At 39.7% G+C, this 21,032-nt stretch overlaps 1 protein-coding gene across 9 annotated transcripts in view; it reads right to left on the bottom strand.

The window, feature by feature from the left end:
* Positions 1-21,032, bottom strand: part of tst (superkiller complex helicase subunit twister) — a 220,426-nt gene that overhangs the window by 48,187 nt on the left and 151,207 nt on the right. For all 9 annotated transcript variants that reach the window (XR_012887328.1, XM_075879179.1, XM_075879182.1 and 6 more), the window contains 2 exons: positions 14,953-15,107; positions 2,018-2,219 (listed from right to left, as the gene is read on the bottom strand). Coding sequence is in view for 8 of the 9 variants with exons in the window: in XM_075879179.1 (XP_075735294.1) it covers positions 2,018-2,219; positions 14,953-15,107 (357 nt within the window). In the remaining variant the exon portion in view is untranslated. The remainder of the gene's footprint in view (positions 1-2,017; positions 2,220-14,952; positions 15,108-21,032) is intronic.

Below are 21,032 nucleotides of genomic sequence, written 5' to 3' on the forward strand. Positions count from 1 at the left end.
AATTAGGTTATTGTTGCACTCAAAAGCTTAGCTCTTGAGATTAGTGGTTTTTACTCAGAGGATGTCACTCACTAATAAGTTTGTGCACTACATAATGTCAAAAAGACTGTTTCTACTAAAAACGCAGAACAATAATTTTACTCTGTTTTCCAATGTGCTACAATGACTTTTATTATGAGTTGTCCAGTAATAGTGACGCAATTATGCTGAGGAAAAGCTACATCATGGGGTTGCCATAAAATGTCCCATTGGAGCTGTAAGTTGTGCACAACATTTACCATACCTTGACTATTATAGTGTTGTTGTCGATAATATTGATATTTCAGACATTCTCAAGCATTATTCTGTCAGCATAACCTAAATTCTGATTTGCCTTTAATATCCCTTCAACCTTTTACTGTCTAGTGTCGCGATTTCCCGACATAGTGAAAAACTTCGAGCAAGCAAGTCACGAAATGCATGCTACTCTTAATGCCAACTGTCAAGTTCTCACAGGGAACGTAGCTTTCCGCATGAAAAGCCTAGCACTATCTCGTCTTAGGTATTTTATGCTAGAACCAATTGTTTTGTAGCTGATGGCAGAGAGTGCGAAGCGTGTGCAAGAGCTCTCACTTCTTGGTTCTTTCTAGCCTGGGTAAAGTAACTTCTATATTCAATAATTTTGTATACTTGGTGTGTACACACCAAAGAGATAGCACATGACATGTTACGTATACTAGTTTTGAAGTACACTTTTTGTTGCAAAGTCCTCGTTTCTGTAGCATATTGAAAATTCGCAACATACCTAAAGGTATGCATCAAAGTTACATTTCAGATAATTTAATTGTGAAATCCCTTAAAGGATACTATTTAATGCTAGAAAATGAAAACAATTTTCATTTTGTTCAGCGGTATTATAATTCAGGCATTAAAGGGTTAAGCATGACAGAGGAAGAGAAAAAGGAAGGGGAAAGGCAGGGAGGTTCATGAAGCACATGGGGAGGAAAAATGAGAGAATAACTTTTTTGCTAACTGCGTCTACATTTGTGGGCATGACCTCTGAAGAAAATTACACAACAGAACTGCAGTGTCACTGAAAACTCGCCTTCATTACCCATACTCCAAGAGTAGGCTGCAGGAGTCAACTTTAGCAGCAGGTGCGCAAACAAAAACAGTGGCAAGCAGCTAGCAGAGCATACAGCTTCTTATACCTAACTGCTTAAATTTTTGCAATCAATATTGTTTATGCATACAAATTAGTGTGAATAATATACATACCATTGGTCATTGGAAATCAATTTAAAAATATTTAAAGCACTGGAAATCAGAATTCACACTTATCGCGGATGTTTTAGCCATGTTTGCAACTAATTTCCCTGTTTGTAGATGTCCATTTATGCCCACTGAAAATGAAATTTTTGTCACTATGTCTTTCCTTAGCACTTGTGTAACCATTTAACTAAAGTTTACAAACTTCACATCTTTTACTTGTCTACGTTGCTAATGCAGATGCTAACAGATTTGAAAAAAACAAAACAAAGATGACTAAAATTTATTTGAGTTCACTGATACAGCCATCCTCATTGTGATGCTTAGTACATTAATATAAACACAAAAATTCCGAACCTCATGGGTAGATGAACTGGCTGCAAATAAAAAAGCTTTGGATACACCGAAAAGAGTGCAGAGCTATAAGTTCTCTTATGTACTCTGCAACAAAGTTACATATGGTGGCATGGCTACAACTTCACACACTGTCTCCACCTAGAAGTCTAACGATTAACTGCTGAGCTCCTAGTGCCCTGTGCCAAAATCTACTGACTTCCTTTATTGTGCTACAATAGAGACACTAAAAGCTTTTCAATAGTAAGCCGAGACTGTTTGTAAAAAGTTATTAACTATTGCAGTTTTTTATAGCATATAAGTTTTTTTAGCAAATTACTGCTTACAAGTAATTATTTGTGTTTAGGTAGACCTGGTTATAATCAAGGAGTACACTAAGTCTCCCAAAGAACAGATGCCTAGCATTAACACTTACATGACTCTCAAATAATGGGCAACTAAGGCACTGGCTCTGAAGCAGCTTTTTTTCCAGCTGCTGGCTTTGATTCACCAATTCCACGGTTTCCATAGCTGAAAGACGAAGCTCTTTAACCACGTTGATGACTGGCAGACCTCCAGGATGAGCCTCCACTAATTCAAGTAGCTCCTGTCCCAAAACGTTTCTGCATCGAGGCAGCCTGTAAAGAAATGTCACAGTGTAAGTCAACAATAGACAAAAAGCATGGCAGTATTGAATGACAAGATGATGTACGCCCACAGAGTATGGGTGCTGCCGAACAAATCAGTGAATCAATGAGTGATTATTCAATGTAAGCTCTTTTCTTTTTTGAGTAGACAAGAAAGAATTTCTATATGTGCTCACAACGGGGGCACCTATGCACAGAGGTACTGACCGCTAGAACAGTGGGTCTCATTTTTGTGCCCGCTATATCCACCTACATAAGAAGCCCATTATATGCCCACTACTAGCATACTGCTCACTTACAGCACAACTAGTCCAATTTCGTGCAGCCGTAGTGGCAGCATAACATACTTGCCATGATGTTCACATATTTAAGCCAGACATTTATGGCAAGCTATGTACCTTGAGCTGTAAGTATGCTACTACTATCTATATAGCTTATAGGATGCTGCAAGAAGAAGATATCTCACTCTGATATAGGAATGCACTATGCACATTGAACTATAGCTCGATAGTATATGTAAACGATGAGATCAGTCCCATCTGCAGCAGCCACATTCATCATATACCAGGAATGATACAACTGTGAGCCACCTCTTCCACACCCTTTGCATGAAGAGAGCTGGGCCCAAGAGAAAGAAAAAGAGAAACATGGGACAAGAGGCTTTCCATAGACAGAATATTTGATGTTGGATGATCCTACAGCAGCAATGATTCTAAACGCAATCTGCATGCATGATTCAATGGCAAAACCAAGACCACAAGAGTAATCAATCATAAAATCCCATTTGCAGTTCATTTTCGTAGTAAAAAATAGTTTAATTTGAACCATGCTAACAGTAGTGGCTAACCAGTACCTGAACTGAAAACTACACCAAATCAAAGCTTTAACTAGCACTGAATTATAAATTAAAAAGCTGCCTGAATCTAGGACAAGCATAAGCTTAAAAAGAAAGATGAGAAAAAAAATAATGATTACCTGTTCCACACAAAACCTTTGAAAAATATCAGGCCGACGTAGGCACTCGACAGTTAAGTGTAGTGATCCCTAAGCAGAACTACTGTAGTTCCTAATCATATCTCTTCCTGACCCCCCTATACGATAAGATAACTCACAAATAGCACTCATGCATGTGAGAATTGTGACAACAATGCGTATTTCCCAGTGAACACAGGTCACTTCTATGGAAAAGCTTGCACATGGAACTTTGTTGCACAGCATAAAATTACTGTGCTGAACCCAGTGGTTCAGCTGCTATGTCTGCAGGTGAGCTCATTGTTTCATGGTTTTATCTACAGAGTGCCTTTATGTCACTTGCACACAATTTACTATGCTGCTGTCAGGGTAACACAATGTAGACATTGGAATGTTCATTAATTAATTTTGTTTTTAATATTAACAAACAAGCTTCATGTTTGAGCAACAAAATCGAAAAGGGCATGTCTTAGTGAAAATCATTTCCACTCATTCTTGTTTCATGGTTGCTGTACAATGGCTTTTTGCATTACACAAATCATTCCAAAAACATGGCAACAGTGGACACACAAAAAATTAATCCAAGCGGCAAGAATAGCTTACAAAGCACAAGCATGGGACCACACAGACGTACACATGCAAGACTAGAGCCCTTGAGGACGCCATTATGTACCAATTACAGCAACAGGAACCTAAATAGCTTCTGCTCTCTCTAAAGCTTGGGGCACCCCATCGCATAAGTTGCAACAGACTTCAGCTCTCGCCCTCCTCCTAGCATCTATTCTCAGGTCCTCTGCCCGCAAATAAGAGGAGCTTTGCAAGAAAACAAGAGTGAACCCGGAACAGGAGGGCAAAATACTGAGGCTATGCAGATGCTGTGACATTCTGCTTCATTCCTGCAACAAATTCCAGACCTTACAACACCAGCTGTTATGAGGAGGATAACACTTGCTAGTGAGTTTTACCGCTTCAGTGTACGTAGTTATCAAACTCGGCATTTGCCCTCTGTAAGGCGTGTATTGCATAGACTGAGTGTCAACATTCTTGCTTCTGTGCAGATGCAATGCTGGCTGCAAGCATGCCTGTATAAATACCAATGTCATTGCTGTTTACCAATCGTGCTACTTATTTCAACATGAATAAATAATAATTCTAAAACTTTCACAAAGCAACTGGATGTTTTAAGTGCCCAGCACCATCTACAATCATCATAAAGTACACCATACTTTTGGAAGCACTCCAATAAAGTGTAATTAGGTTAGGCATCCTGATATACAAAGTGCTTAAAGGGCCCCTGAAACACTTTTTTAAATAACCATGGAATGAATTCACTGGAAAAGCTTACTTCCTCACAACTTCAATGCCGCGAAAATTTCAAGAATCCATCCAGTGCTAGTGGAGTTACAAAGATTTGTCGCATGCTGCAATTGCATTCTCTCTTCTCTCGTCCCGAAGAAAGCGCTGGAAGCTAAGCAGGGAAGGATGGTATGGGCAAAACAAGTACGTCACGGGCACCTCGTGACCTTGAGCACTTTTTTCTTTCTTCTAATGCGCAACTTTTTCAGTGTGATCGCGCACGCTCGCGCGCAAGTCACAGCCTCCCACGATGATCCCTGTAACGACCGAGCACGCCATGTTCAAATCGGCCAATGGCTGATAAATGGGCTTTCTATGGGAAATTTTCGAGCATCTTCTGTCATTTGTCGAGAAAAAAGAAAGCAATTTTTAACTGTCTATGATAATATATTGGGAATTCCAGGCCGCATGCTCTGCTATAATATTTGGCTAGCATTATGTCAGGAGTCTCTACTACCAATCGGCAGCATTTTCTGACCATGCTCAAAACGTTTTGCAGGCGCCCTTTGAAGATTGGCTGTGAAGTTGAGAAAAACTTCAGCTGGCAAAATCAGCAGAATATTCAGGGGCCTATGGTGCTATATCCAAAGTCCAGTATTTTAGATGTTGATAGCCTGCATCTTGCTTCGCTTATGAGGCACTCTACATGCATGCCACAAACATGACCAAATATATTTTAATCATTCGAAAAGCAACAATATTTTCAATGTTTACATTTTGTATTAATAAGGAGAAAGGTCCTCAACAAAAAAAAAATAACCAGTTCAGGCTCACTCAAATCCATATTTTTCCTTAGGTCTCACCTACTCAAGTGCCGTTCACTAGCACTCGAGCTTACCAATATCTTTCTCAAGTGGATTTGTCTAGCAAGCAAGCTTCCTGATGAACAGGTATTCCCTAACGGAGCTTCTGATTAAAATTTAACTTTAAAGCTCTCTTTTAGATACAGAGCCAAAACTATGTCAGATGCCTGACCAGAGGCTGTGTGCCTACTATATATATAGCATATGAAACGCAGAGCACAGTGTGATGCTCGTTACGTAAACCTGCCGTGGTAGCTTAACAGGTAACGTGGTGCACTGGATAAGCTCAAGGAATGGGTTTGATTCCAGGCCACAGCAGCCACATTTCAATGGAGACTAAATACAAGAACAGATGAAATATAAAAACACTAGAGCACTTATGATTAAATGGCACCTTGTTATCATGTCATTATTTCTGCACGTAAAACCCTATAAACAACAAGCCTTGGAAGAAGATGCCAAAATCTGAATCACTGATAGACTTGGACAAGTAAGGCACAGTTCAACAATCAGTGGAGAAGCTCTGGTTTCGCAGTGATGTGATTACAATAATGAAAAGCTACTCTGATGACATTCATACGTTCAGAACAACCTGTAGGCTTTAGGTGCATGGTGAAGTGCCTGCTGTTGTTTGATAGAGAAAATAGTTACGAACAGTGCAACAGACAAGGACTATCAACATGCGAAAGTTTCCATGCTTAATAGTTAGGATACTTATTGATGGGAAGGTAATAAAAGAGAGGGTTAAATAATTGGTCTTTTGTGCCCAAAATGTAGTTGGTGCTCCATGAATTGTGCAATAATTGGAGGCTTCCTATTTAACTTCGGCAAGTTCTCAAACATGTAATGTTGCGACTATCAAGAAGCAGAACCAATACTTAGATGCTGGGACACTGAATTTTTCTCAGCAAAATTCTACAGTCTATCGCAGGACGTGGAATCGTTGATGAAGTCTGGTGATTGTATGCTCTGACTGAACTTAGAAATTAAGCACCACGCATGAAATTCTGTGGAAGTATATTTCAGGTTTCAGTTTTTTTTTATTGATACGAATTCAAAAATGTGACATGTGTTTAGTATACAAAAGGAGGCCCCAAAGTCAGAGACTGTATCGGGACCTCCTCCTATTAAAAGCATAGAGCTACATTTTTTGTAAAAGAAACTACAAAGAAATGGTCTCTTGAACAACATACACATACTGCTCGCTGTAATTAATGAAATCAATGGAATCAATGAAATAAGACTGTCATAGTAATTTCATCACATATTACTTTTCTCTGACTTGGTCCACAACAGTTTGAAGTTATTTTACTGACCTTAATGTATTCTCTAAGCGGTAGCGTAGCCCCTAAATCCCCTTCTCATATAAAGAAAATGCCCCTTCACCCCCCAAAAATTTCTGCCTATGCCAATGTCTCACAGTATGGCTTAGTAGTAGTAAAAAACTTTAGTTAGGCAGTAAAGACTATTCTAAATCACAAGTAAAAAAAACTCACTCATGAGTCAACTCAGTGAGACTCACACAGTTGAGAAAAATTTTGGTGAGTTTGAGTCCAAGCGAGCCCTTAGTGCAAAGGGCTCACTGAGTGAGCCTGAGTAAGCTCTACACTTTTCTGCCAATACGGTTCTATTTACTCAACTTCATCATTACTATCAGCCTTACGTAGGCTCACGCTTACACCTACACTGACTTGTACACGCTTCCACCAGCATTCATACACAAGCTCAACATTTATTGATCAATGGCATGAGTTACAGAGGAGGGAAGTGGGGAGGTGCCGTGACTCCTACCCCCAGAAACTCTTCTCTGGGAATTCTCAATAACAACTCTCTAGTGCTATGATCTCTTTCAATTTGTTTCAATAGAATTGTCATTGCTGGATTGAAACCACTGATATCTCATACTTGAAGACACGAGATCATATGGTGCTAAGTAGAGCACTTATTACGAGAGATATTGGTGTTAAAGAACATTGACACCAGGTTCGAATGCTAACAGGCTCATGAGTTGGCTCTCTCAGACACGCTGAAACTCAGAAACAGCCGCGAATATGAGTCTGAGTTAGTCAAAGTGAGTAATATCTAGGTGAGACAGAGTTTGAGTGAGTCTGGCTGGGAAAAATTTTAGTGAATTTGAGTCTTAAGTGAGTCTGTTCGATAAAAATTTTGGTGAATCTTAATCCAAGTGAGTCCCAAGGAGAAAATGTATTTGATGAGTGAGTCTGAATGATCTTCACAGTTTTGGCTAAACTATGGTCTGAATTGCTATCAGGGTTATGCCTATCAACTACTTAATTTACATAGCACTCGCCTGTATACCATTGACCACTTGATATCACAGTGATAACTTCAAGTGGCCCTGCAACACTTTTAGAGCATGGTCACAAAATGCTGCCGATCGACAGTCAAGGCTCCTGAGAACATGTGAGCCAAATATTATAGCACAGCAAGCAGCCTGGAGTTCACAAGAAATTTTCAAAGTCAGTTAAAAATTGCTTTCTCTTCTCTCGACAAATGATGCTACAAGCTCAAAAATCATTCACCACAGCCATTGTATCAGCCATTAGCTGATTGAGCCGCCGCGGGAGGCTGTGACTTTCTCCATAAGCGCATATGATTGCACTGAAAAGCTGTGTATCAGAGAAAAAAAGAGAGAGAAATAGTGCTCAAGGTCACGTGACATATTTTCTTTCCCGGTGCGATCTGCTTCTGCTTAGCTTCCAGCACTTTTGTGCGGACGAGAAAAGAAAGACTGCAATTGCAGCGGGCGACAAATTTTCGCAACTTTACGCATATTAAACGAATATTAAAAAGTTTTCCCACGGTGAATTCCTCAGGTAATAAGCTCCTTTATGAATCCATTCCATGGCTACTTGAAAAAGGGTCGCGAAGCCCCTTCAAATATAATTTTCAACTACGTTCAGTTTTCCTTTTCTCCATAAGACCAGAAGAACGCCATCTAGGTGCAGGATCAGTGCAAATTACATATGAGATAATTGCAAAAAAATGTAGCAGGATGAGGCAGGTTTCTCCTTTTGGCACAGCTTGGTACAATTTGTGCAGCTATCACATTACTGGGTTTTATTGTGTGAAAACCCATAGCCACTTTATTCTGGTGGCAAAAACCAGAGAGAGACCACACTAGAGAAGGGCAATGCTGTTACATAGGTCTTACTACAATCTGCAGTGTGCATCAATCATTTTTACACAATACTGGCATTGTGTCAGCTCCTCATTAAAGAGAAATAATATCTACACTGTTTTTGACAGCCTGATCATTGATCATCCTTAAAAAACAAAAGACAATTAAAGCAGAGAACAGGTTGACCTGCTCGTAAAAACTGTTGCCCGCTTGGGTGCATAATGCCACAAAAAATTTAAAGGGGCCTTGCAACACAAATCAAGTGTGTTGTTTTCATCGCTTCTTATCGACCTGTGAAATGCACTAATATTGTTGCACGAGTGACAACGCCAAAACAATGCTGTTACAATTTTGTTTATACAGAGAAATCACACTGTTTTGAGACTATAGCGACACACAGCGGCTATTTTTGTGACAAGAAATGATGCTTCGCCACATGGAAGTGACGACATAGGCCGTGCGTTTTGATTGGTTCGATGCTACAAATCATGCATAATATTCATACGGCCCCAAACAGACCACACTATGTGCACTAAAAATTATAAAAGCACTTTTTATGCTTCATCAGGTACAAAATATTTTTTTGTTAAATATGAAAGTGTGAAAACAATTTCAAAAGAGTGCTAGAAGCACTGTGCAGTGGTGTCACAGAACGAGCGCTAAAAAAGAGCGCGCCGCCAAATTCTTGCGACAACGGGCGGAAGAAACGCCGCGAGGTCAAAAGAAAAAAAAAAAGAAAGCAAACGTCCGAGGCTCCCCGGGCGCGCGCTCTCCCCGCAGAAGCATGGCTTCGCAGACGAACCTCCTCACCCCGCATCGGCGGCCGAGCAAGCCCGCGATTTTTCTAGAACGAAGGAGGCGTGGCCACGCCGAGATGAGTCATCCGACGCGGAGGGCAGTCGAACCGTCTCACGCCTCTCCCCAGCCTTCGTTGCGCATCGCGCCGACGAAATGAGGAGAACTTTCTGGAAGGTGGCACGGAACGTATTTAATCGAGCAGCCGAGACGAGAGATCAGGAGGAGACGGAAGTTAGCGCCAGAGCGCGTAGGGATTCCGCCGTGTAGTCGGCGAAGTTTTTGGTCCGTAGGGACGAGGCCGGAGGTGAAGAGGATTTCCACCTGAGGGGTGACGACTCGAGCTACCGGCAAGAGTGTGTGTTTACCGCTATCGAGCGAAGACGCGGGGCAACAGCTGCGTGTGTGAAGCCGACGTGTTCCGGCGAAGAAGTTAAAGTTGGAAGAGTGGCCAATTGAAGACGGGAGGTTTCCTGGAAGAGAAACTTTGAGGGCGCGGAACGACAACAACGCTGGACTTTGAGTGAGTGATTCTCGGAAGAGTATCATTCAGACTTTTGTTCCAAGGACTTTGGACTGAATAGGTTTTATATCCCTTTAGTCTTTAAGAGTCTTGGTTGTTCAATGCATGCGACTGCATTGTAGTGCGTATTGTTGTCTGTGTCCGTTGTTTCAAGTGTGGTTGATTGTACTGTGTAGTACGTTGTACGTTGTTTGTTTGGTGACGTATTGTATGTAACTATTGTGGAGTGTGCATTCTTGTGTATTGTTTTCGACCTGCCATTTTTGAGAATATAGTATTTGTTTGGTTTATCGACTCTCGGCTCTGACTTGTTCTTTGGGCCACAGCCGGCGTCCGCTGGCGCGCCAAAAAGGACCACTCCTAAATTGTCCACGCTTTCGTGGTGCGGTTCGGAGGGCCGATACTTCGGCTCTTAGAATTAGCCCGGCGATCGCCTCCCTAATAAACGGGACCTGTGTGACAAGTGGACACCGCGAGGCGAGTCATCCGGTACATCTCTGTGAGAGGTGCACGGTGATCGGAAGTGGCCTTTGATGTCAGTAGGAGAGCAAAATGTGAAAAGGAACGTTTTTTTTCTCATCGGCTGCTGGGGCTTCGCTTGAAGGCCAATAACTTGTGTTCCCGTGTGCCAATTTCAATAACTTTTTTTTCTCATTCATCTCAGCATTAGGCACTGCACTAACTCTAGTGGTGCAGAATGCAGGCAAAAAAGCGTCGTAGGGCCCCTTCAAACATACACTAAACTGAAACACTATATCAGTTTACCAAGAGGAACTGAAGCAAATTATCGATGATCTTTCCCATAATATGTTAATCCCTTGAGGAGACAATTAAGAACAAAGTTTGTTAATGTGATTGTGATATCACAAAATTCAATTATTTTTTTTTTTACATTGCCATACCATGTGCTCAAGCTGTTATGTCCCTGGCTCCCTTGGAACACTATGTATAATTATAGTTTTTGCTGGTAAAAGATTGTGTAAATCCTTGGGATGCATATAAAAATTACATATATTTATGCATCATCACGGCATGTTTTTCGGAGACCTCAAGAGTAGGTTATAACCTGCATTTGCTTTTTGTGTGTTTTCTAGCTTAGCAAATACATTTTTGTGGTAAGATTGGTGCTTTTGTATTGTGAAAAGAGTAGTATTCACTAATGATAAAAACAGTCATTCTCTTTATGGCCCTTTACATCCATGAGAACAATTGTTGGTTGTTTGTCTTCTTCTGGATTATAACGAGCTGTACTGTTCATTGACATGTTTGTACCAAACAATTTGTACACTTGAATAGCTAATGACAGACCATTTCACAGTGGTGCATCTGTTAATAATAATAATATTACTAGTATGCATCCAAATCTAAGCACACGGGCCTACAGCATTTTCGCCTCCATGGAAAATGCAGTCGCCACAGCTGGCATTCGATCCCGTGACCAGCGGGTCAGCAGCCAAGTGCCTTAGTCAATAACCACCGCAACGAGGCAGGGGTTCATCTGTTGCATCTTACCTTTACAATTTAATCCACTCACATATCAAGTTTGAATTCATTTTAACTTCCAATATTACCATATGATGCATTAAAGAAGTGCTTTTACATGTAACAGTGAGAAGATGCCACGCATACTTTTGTGAAACGAAGTGATTCACAGTTTTATACAAGTATAAAAATCAAGAAACGTGCCTTATGATTGAAGTTTCCCACATCAACATTAATGACTGTGTGTGCATTAAAGAGCCTTTGATCTCCTCGCATAAAAATTAAATGTCATGCATAAGCAGTTATTTCCCAACCACACATTCCAGAATGATGAATGGTGCTTCCATTCCTGGGCATGCACAGGAAAGTCTCGTGCCAATCTCCTTTCCTGCCCCAGTTTGACCATACAGACTACAGATGGTACTTGTATTGTTTCTCTCCCTTTGCCTCTATGTCTGCAGGCATAACCACAAACAACTGCCATATACTAGTGAAGCAAAAAACTTAAGGCTGTTTGTTATGAGAAAGAAGAGTGTCATGCTATTTCAAGAAGATGAAAGACCTCCTGGTTTTATACATCCATTCCTAGTGGGGTATGGATGTACAATAAATAATAATTTATGTGCACAATATGGCTTTCGATAAACAAATAGAGATATTCCTTCATTTTACAAACTCAAGAGAATGTGAAAATTTGCCATATCTGACTACTACTCCACAATCATCACCATCCCACTACGCCATCTCACATGAACAAAAACACACAACTGTACAACTTGGCAAGGACAGAAAGCCAGGTATATTGAAAAAGATGGAAAGAATAGATGCATATTATGCAAAACAATAGAAAACCATTGTTTCTTCGCCCCAGGTAGGCAGCTTTCTCTCTCTCTAGAAATCGAGTGACTAATGCTGCAGCTCGTGTACAGTCAAGAAGAGCTTGCTAATTCTCTAGGTTTAGAGCCGTTGATACTTATTGCCACCCAGTTTTTTTTTTTCAATGCCTTATAGATTTTGAAAGTTTACCTTCAGTGTTTTTCTTGCAGTGTGGGCCCATCAACACCATGTGTTGGAGAGTATCCAGTACATCACAGAATAAATTTAGGTATAACAATTTTGAGGCGCAAAACTAGTGCACGATAACTACATGAATGCATTCACTTACAGTCTGCAGACAGTAGTGGCTTCTTCTTTGCTCAATTTTGGATGTATATGAGTGGGCAGTCTCTTCTTTCCAATAGGAAGTACCACTATACTTTTGAATAGTTGATGAGAATGTCCTCTGAGCATAAGTGTGAAGCGAATTCGAAGATTTAAGTGTGAGTGTGAATCAAACCTAACATTTTTAGAATACTTTGAGAATATTTTTCAAATACTCTGAAGTTAAATTGCAGAAAAAAATAGTTAAAGAGGATTCCTCAGCATATTCTTATAAGATATCAACACGAAAGTGTTTCATTCGGCTCGGTTGATGAAGCCTGGCAGGATGGTGTTTCATGGTTGTCTCATCAAAAATTAGGCAAATGCAGAAACCAAATAGTCTTTATGTACATGTCTTGATGCAAGCAAAGTGTCGCCGATAGCATTTTAAATATGAAAGGCAAAGATGCTATTTCCTGAGCCTCTCCTTCTCTTTAAACTTCTGTGGAAGCCTTATTCATGTGGTGGACAAGAGTGTGCTGCCTTGAAGTTCGGAGTTCCTAATATGCCTAATAGACATCCATATATAAGAACATATCTAACAATTTGATTGCTAAAAATATTCAGCATCTGATTTTTTAAACTTTTTGCCCAAATTTCTGGTCCAGAACAGCATTAACTGTGCCCCCACTTCTTTCAAATCAATCATCTGTGTTGGTACCACCTTGAATAGAGCCAGTGTTTTCTTGAGTGAGAACATTTCTAAATGTAGCAAATCCTGAAAGACAGCTTTGCTGCTAAACCTGTTAGGGTGAAGCATATTCAAATTTTGAAGAGACCACTGTAAATTGTACGTTGACTGTATTTGCCTTCGAGCAGTTTAAATAGCTTGAATAGCAAAATTCTAGCGAAAAATCGTGTCGAATAGCAAACACTATCAGAAAAATATTTGAAATTTCTATTATTCGCACAACCCTAGTTTAAAGACAAATTGGCTCAATGTGTTGCTTGCTACTGATGGGTACACAATCTGTGACTTTGCCATTTCTCATTTTGCATATCAATGTATTATGTATGACAGCGTAGTTGTTGGCATGATGCATTATATCAAATGCGACACCCGTATTAGGTGATGTTCAATACCTTCAGTGTTTCAACTGCTTATTACTGATTTGAAGTGCATGATTATGTTTATGTGATGCTGTAAAGGTCCTACATTTCCTATGTTCTTGTTTCTGTGACCCCCTATTTCTTGCATTTCAGAAGTGTATTGTAATTTTTTTTCATATCTGCACCACTAGCTGTTTCCAGGAGAAGGAAGATTGCTAGTCAGTTAGTTTTCTACAGCTTATCTAGCCCTCCTCTATCAACAATATAAATCAGTGATGCAAATAAAATCAGTTATTAACGTTTATTGTTATTTCTTTTGTCTCAAGTTCCCTCATAGTATCCTTACCCATCCTGATCTGCTCAATCGTCTAATTTTTTTTAAAATGTGTGTAAGGTCTTCAGATTGCATAAACCTTTCATGTTCCTGCCTGCCACAGCCATCACTGAAACATCCACAGAATACAAAAAGGTTATAATGCCTATTTTCTCTATATCAAAATATTTCATTACTCATAGTCTTGACTTTTCCCGTTGTTATGTTGTTACACTTTTCCCTTTTTATGTTGTTACAACATGGTTTCGCACATTTTTGAAATCATTTTATCCTTCGTTGTTTTGCAAGGTTATCATGAGTTTTGTTGCACGTGTTCCTATCATTGTGCTTTGATGTTGCTTGTGTTTGCTTTTTGATATCTTGCAACGTATTTGCATTTTTTTTGTATTCTCCTTTGTTACTCATAATCCCTTATAGATGTTCATTTTTTTTATTGTTTTTTTAAATATGCATGTTCCAAGGTGCCAGACCTTAGAATTGCTACTGAATTCTCGATTGATTGATTGATTGATCACACCCATTTTTACTACACTGTGGTTAAATTTAGTTGATGTTTTTTGTTAGACAAGTGCACAGAGAATGCCAAGAAACTGAGAAAGAAATCAAGAAAAAAATCTGGGAGGTCGTCATACAAAAATTCAGACTATTATTATGTACTGAAAACTGGGACAACCCGGTGAGAATGAGGAAAGGTGCGAGCACGAAAGCTTGCATGCAGGACGATGCAGGTCAGTATAAATAATCACTGATCAAGGCCAGTATTAATAATCACAACTGCATTAGCAACTGCATATTCAACAACTGCTATCCAACAACAACTGCATATCCGAGCATATGGCTGCACTTTTCTTAGATATTGTGAAGAGTCCTCAAGACATTGGCATTCCATTATAGTAACTGACAGCATTACACGACAGCATTACATGGCAGCAGTGCATTAAGTGACGCACTTTAAATCAGAACACGTGGGGAATGTGAACGTGCCATAGGTGAGTTTAACAAAATCTTTTAGGACGTGCAGCCTCTGCCACAAGAACTAGGCTAATAGTAAAAATTACAAAACTCACGACATGCGCTTGGGATCAACCTTGATGCTTTTGGCATAAATGCAGAGGACGCTACAGAACATGACTGTCATCTCCTGTACACTCAGAGCTGCATCCGGGACAGCAGCTTTCTTGGAGAGTGGCCAGGGAAGTGAGGCCTTGCCACTTGACCGGGGCTGTGGGTTATATGTAATACTGAAAACACTGTTTCTTGTAAATTTTTGGTACATGCAGAAGGGCTAAAAGAATGGTATACTATGTGCCTCTCATGTGAAAAAATGAGCAAAAGAACATAAAGAAGAATTTCTGTAAAAGAAACAATTATGATAATATTAAGCCATCAGTATTCAACATTCCGAGAATGCACACTGCATTAAGGAGAATTCCACTGTACAGAAGTACAGATAAAATATGTATGATTACTTGGCTGTTTTTTTTTAATTTGCATCCAAATTTAAGTACAAGAGCACTATTACATTCACCCCACTTAATAATGGTTGCATCAACTTCTTGCTCAGCAACTCCATTAGCCACCACTACGTATACTGTGAAAGAAATAGCTATGCCTGGGGCTACTAACACTTAACATTGCGTTTTACACTTGTCTGAACCCGCAGATGAATGCACTTGCTATAACATGTTATAAATTATGCAGATTACTTCATATGCCAGCTCAAATTAATGTGTAGAATCACCAGAGTCAGCCATATCATTATCAGTCGAGACCGCATCTTCAAACTCAAGCTATCTGATGCTACCCTACAGCTGGTCCTTCAGTTGGTTCAAGGTGCTATGGCTGATGCCTGCAGTTGCTTACTCAGTGGTTTAAATGGCTTCAAGGAAGTTTGAGTTTGCAAAGCTACAGTTCTTACGGTTCTATCAGCCATGTACACTGTATGCAAGGTCCTGCTGAGAAACAATTCAACAAACTAGTAGACAGAAATGTGTACCATATTTTTTCAAAAGAAAGCACAAACTGATTCCCTTTCCATAGACCTGTGCCTTTATCTTTCAGTAAAACATGTAGAGATGGGATCGTTGGTACATACTTCACAAAACAGAAAAAAAACAGTCTTTGATACTGTAGACATTATTATGTTTTATGAAGCCTCTATCCTTAAAGCCCAAAATAATTGCTCTTTTAGAATACATTTGCTTCAACTCTCCACATGTCTGTTGGTTTTCCTAAAGTCCTTCCCGGGTAGAGGGAGTCTTTCTCTAGAGAACACAGGCTCGAGTAGCCATGTTGCCTTTCATGAAGTCCTTCCCGAGTAGGGGGAGTCTTTCTCTAGAGAACACAGGCTCGGGTAGCCTTTATATATTCTGCCACTTAGGGTCCAAGACTTACAGAACTTAAAGCTGTTCACAGTGTACTGTTTCAGCAAGTATGGCAGTCATTTAGCATCAGTTGAGTCTCTGCTCAAGAATGAGGGCTACTCAACAGAGCACCGTTAGTGCTGCCAAGCTACAAACAGATCAAACAGACTGCTCTATAGGCACTGGCTCATGGGCAATAAGTTTGAAAGTCACTACAGTAATATTTACACGAAGAAGGCTTCAGTGCTTTTATACAAATAAATGCTACAAGTCAAGTAGCTAGAAATTAAACAATAATTTCTTGCAAAACAATGTGGAATAAAGGACTGTTCTTTTTCACAGAAGCAATGAAAAAAAGAAAAGAAGAAAGAGCTGTTGCCATAAACAACAGATAAAACCTCAAATCCTGTAATAATTATTAGCTTGTCCTCTCTCGTGATGTCATCATTCCATGATGTCATCATATTCACAATAAAATTGAAAATTTACGTAATTTTTATGTCTGTCCTTCAACCCTATGCAGTCATAAAAGCTGAAAAAGGTTTCAAAATCAATAAAATTTATAGAACTTCAATGCACAAGATGAACATAAAAAATTCAGATATTTGAGCAATGCATGATAATTAGGTACTGCCAGTACTAAAAACTGCCTTGTTATGTTAAAAGGGTTTTGCAGCACCATTATAAGGCCCATATCAACCTCAGCTTTACCTCATGTTTTCTTCTAGTTTCTCTACACACTATGTGCATTACCAAGGCTCAAGAATGTTAACAGGGTAAAAGATAACTACAAGAGCGGTTTGTGAATACCGGCCTACTTTGTTAATGAAACACTCCAAAGGCACAAATCTCATAAAGAAAATGCCAGATAAAGAAAAGGTTGGCTTGTGAATGCTGGTCTAAGGTATCACAGAATGATCTTACTAATAGACTCTGTAGCCTAATGAGTCTCCTGCTACAAAATTATCCGAAGACAAAAATGCACCATTCAAAAGTCACGTTGCCACGCATCATAGCCTGGAGCATATTCTCCTCTCTTTATTTATGGCAGTACTGGCTGCTGCTTCAGGTTCAGACATGTGGTTTCAACCTGTAGGCTGCCATGATACCCACACAGTGCAACTAATTGCCTACAAGATTATCTGGCACCACACTATTCATGAAATCAGTCACTACATATGTAATGCCCACTTCCTACACAGTTGTGCACACTTGTTACATAATAGTGATGACATTTCAAAGGAGAGAGCAACCAATATTTGGCTCTGTTTGACAAGCCTTTGTAGATTCCATGCTGCGTGCATTGTAATGCATGTACATAAAATTTGGCTCACAGGATCATTGGCTACATATCAGCAACATTTTTCTGACTATGCTCAAAAAGTTTGCAGGGCCTTTCTAAGAAGGACAAAAAAAGGGAAAGGGGGAAGATAAAGAAGAATGGTAGGCATTGTAATAGTCTGAGATACCAATAAAGATATATTCTGCATATTTGCCAGTGCACCATTAAGATAATTGCTGGAACTGTTGATGACAATATGTTTTGCTTACAGCCAAAATTCCACATCAGTTTTAGTCTCTTATGGCCAAAGCTTTCACATATCTTGAGTACAACCAGAAATGCTCTTGAGTAAATAAATTAAAAATACACAGCATCAAAACAACTGACACTATTGCTGGAAAAGCCTATAACCTCATTAATATTACAAGTGCAAATATAGACTGTTGGTGTCAATAAAAACAACTTCTTAAACAAACATGTTTTGATGAACCCAGGCTCTTACTTTCAGAGTAATCTCTCTTGAGATATCGTAGCTAAGCACATATTCCTCATAACTAAAAAGAGTATTCACTGAACATCTGACCTCCTTTTAGTGAAAAGCCGGTAAAGAAAAATAGTGAAACTCCTTAATTCATACAATTTTCTATTATTACTGCAAGCTAGTTAAATACCAAGTCCTTCACCAGTGCAGTTGTCGTAGGCGGTTAGGGCACGATCTACCTGGCAGAGTCAGCTACCATTCAATAGTGTAAATGATTCTGTAATTATTTACACTCTGAAAGAGAGAAGAAAGCCAGGAATGGAAGTGGAGTGAAATGGTCCCTGATGTTAAAAGACTAAAATGAATGTTGGAAATGGAAGAGAGCTACCACATACTAAAGAATGTGAAAAACCTCCCAGTGCAACATGCACATTCCTTAACTAGTAACTGATGAAAGAAAAAATTACAAATAGCCTAATTATTTTGAAGCCCCAAAATGATGCTCCCCATTCTTTATGCAACAAAAAGATATAAGCCACAGGTTATACTCAGAGCAATAATTTCAGAAAGGAATACACGGCTCTGTGTGGCATCTGGATTCCTCCAAAAGCACCTGATGGCTATAAATCTTGACGCATTCAGAAACCCAGCTTTATGAACGTGGATACAGTTTCTGAGGGTAAATAATAACCTAGGACATTGTGCAGCCAATAGATTTGTTGTAGAAGTTTTAATTTTATTCCCTGCAACAAAAGAATTCTGTGAACTCTTGACATAAGCACAGTGTTGGTGGTAACATATTTCAAGTAAAGGCATTACCGGTAATGCATTACTAATTTCAGTGACATAGTGACATACTTGTTACCATTTTGGAACTGTAATAGGTTACATACTTACGTTAAGTGCATTAACATTTTTCAGTAATGTGAGGTATCCTGTTCACAGTTTTATTTTCATTCTAATTATAATGAGAGTTAAACAGACAACTCTTTCGTCCTATAGGTGCCACTTTCCCAACCTGCCCTGATTTTCTCCTTTTTCACAAAGAGCTGCTGGCAGCCTGCCAGGTGTTGACGGTAAGAGTACCATTCTATGTATTCGTTGAGCATCTATGTAGCATAGGTGCAAACTTATTCATGAGAAAGTGAGGTAAGTATTTGACAGCTTTGAAATGCAGCAGCTTATTATTCATAAGCTGTAGTAGTAAGAAAGTTGTCCCTGCAATACTCTAGCAATGTTTATTGGCATATTTTCAAAGTAATACTTCCATCTCTCTAACTGCAACTGTGGGTATACATTTCTATTTACTGAATTTCTGAGCTAGGGGTGAAAGTGGGCTTCAGTCTTTCAGAGCAGCTCAGGGAGCAGGAATAATGCTGTTTAGGAGCAGCTTTGCAGTGATAAAAGAAGAGTTTCGGAGCAGCTTTAGAGAATCAAACAGTGGGTTTCGGAGCACTACAAGTTATGTTGAATTCCCATTCCAATGGCAGAGTCGAAGCAGCTGATGGATTCTGTGAGCGAGCACTCAACTCTGGCATAAAGCAACACCTTCGAGTACGCGGCTGGAACACAATCCGCACCACCGAACAAGCAGGAGGATGTGGAAGTCCTTGAGTTGCCCAAAATACCTTGCCTGTAGTTATTCCATCCCACTAATTCCACTGTTGAATTCTGTCGAATTACCGCTTGTACGTACTATAGTTTCAGTGTCGGTGACACGATCCGATTAAAACTCACGCAGAAACTCAAGCTTTCCAGCTCAGAGCTGTCACAAAATATGCGACAGTGGTGGCGCTACTAAGCGGGCAAACATGTTAAAGAGAGCGTGTCACGTTAAGCTTCGGTGAACTCAGCCTATTTCGGCGGAGCAACTTTTCCAGCTTTTCAGAGTCACTCCTGCTTTGAATCCACTCCACCCCTCTTATTGGAACATTTGACTCTCGCTATGACTCTACCATTAGAACACATTGGCTCAAGAAGGAGCAAGAAAATTTGCTTCAACTACGCCACTGGAATTCAACATTAACCCCTTCAGAGGCAGTGTGTACATTTGTATACATCAACTTCGGAGGCGTGCAATGTGTTTCGTATTTCTTGGAATAGCTTGAAAAGCAGCGTGCACATTCACGCAGACATTCTGAGTGGACAGCCAGCGCTATCATGCTAAATGTTATTGCAAAGCAAAACTTTGCTAGAGACACCATTGTGTTCGACGACCATTCGACGAGCCAGGTTCCAGGACCAATGTCAAGAGAATTCTTTTTCTTTCCTGCAAATCCATAGAAACAAAAAACAAACTGTGCATACTATTCAGGCTTAACATTAGATTCTTTTTGTACAAGGATGCAAGCTCACTGGCTGCAGAATAATTAGGCACTTAATTAGATGCTAATTAACATAAATTGCTGAAACTTGCAGAAAACAGCACATTGCTTCATTTTCTTTTTTTGAATGCAATACTGAGTGCCTTGAAATCATCCCATGCAGATTTCACGGATTTGCAGACAGTAAATTATAATTAGATGCTAATTAACATAAATTGCTGAAACTTGCAGAAAACAGCACATTGCTTCATTTTCTTTCTTTGAATGCAATACTGAGCGCCTTGGAATCATCCCATGCAGATTTCACGGATTTTCAGACAGTGAATTATAATTCGCACCCGAAGGTGGTTAATTTTCGAGCAGATGTCTGGGTTATCATTGTTAAAATAAATTTTCTTATTTCTGGGAAACACGAGATCTCAGTGGTTTTTAGTAAACATTTAATGGTGATCAACCCCACTACTTTCAAGCTCAGTATCAAGTCCAAATCGATAACATCACTACACACCTAACACATCTTCTACGCGCGAGAAGAACGCGTAAGTGCTTGTGAGAAACACAACTGAAGCAGAGATGGAACGAGCCGGCTATTTCCATTGCATGAAGGGTACTTGCGTTAACATCAACCCGCGTGCAAGGAGGGTTATTGATGGCTCCTCAAGCCGAGAGGAAAAACTACCCTTGTCTTTTGTTGGGC

This window comes from Rhipicephalus microplus, chromosome X (assembly GCF_043290135.1).
Source record: "Rhipicephalus microplus isolate Deutch F79 chromosome X, USDA_Rmic, whole genome shotgun sequence".
NCBI lineage: Eukaryota > Metazoa > Arthropoda > Arachnida > Ixodida > Ixodidae > Rhipicephalus > Rhipicephalus microplus.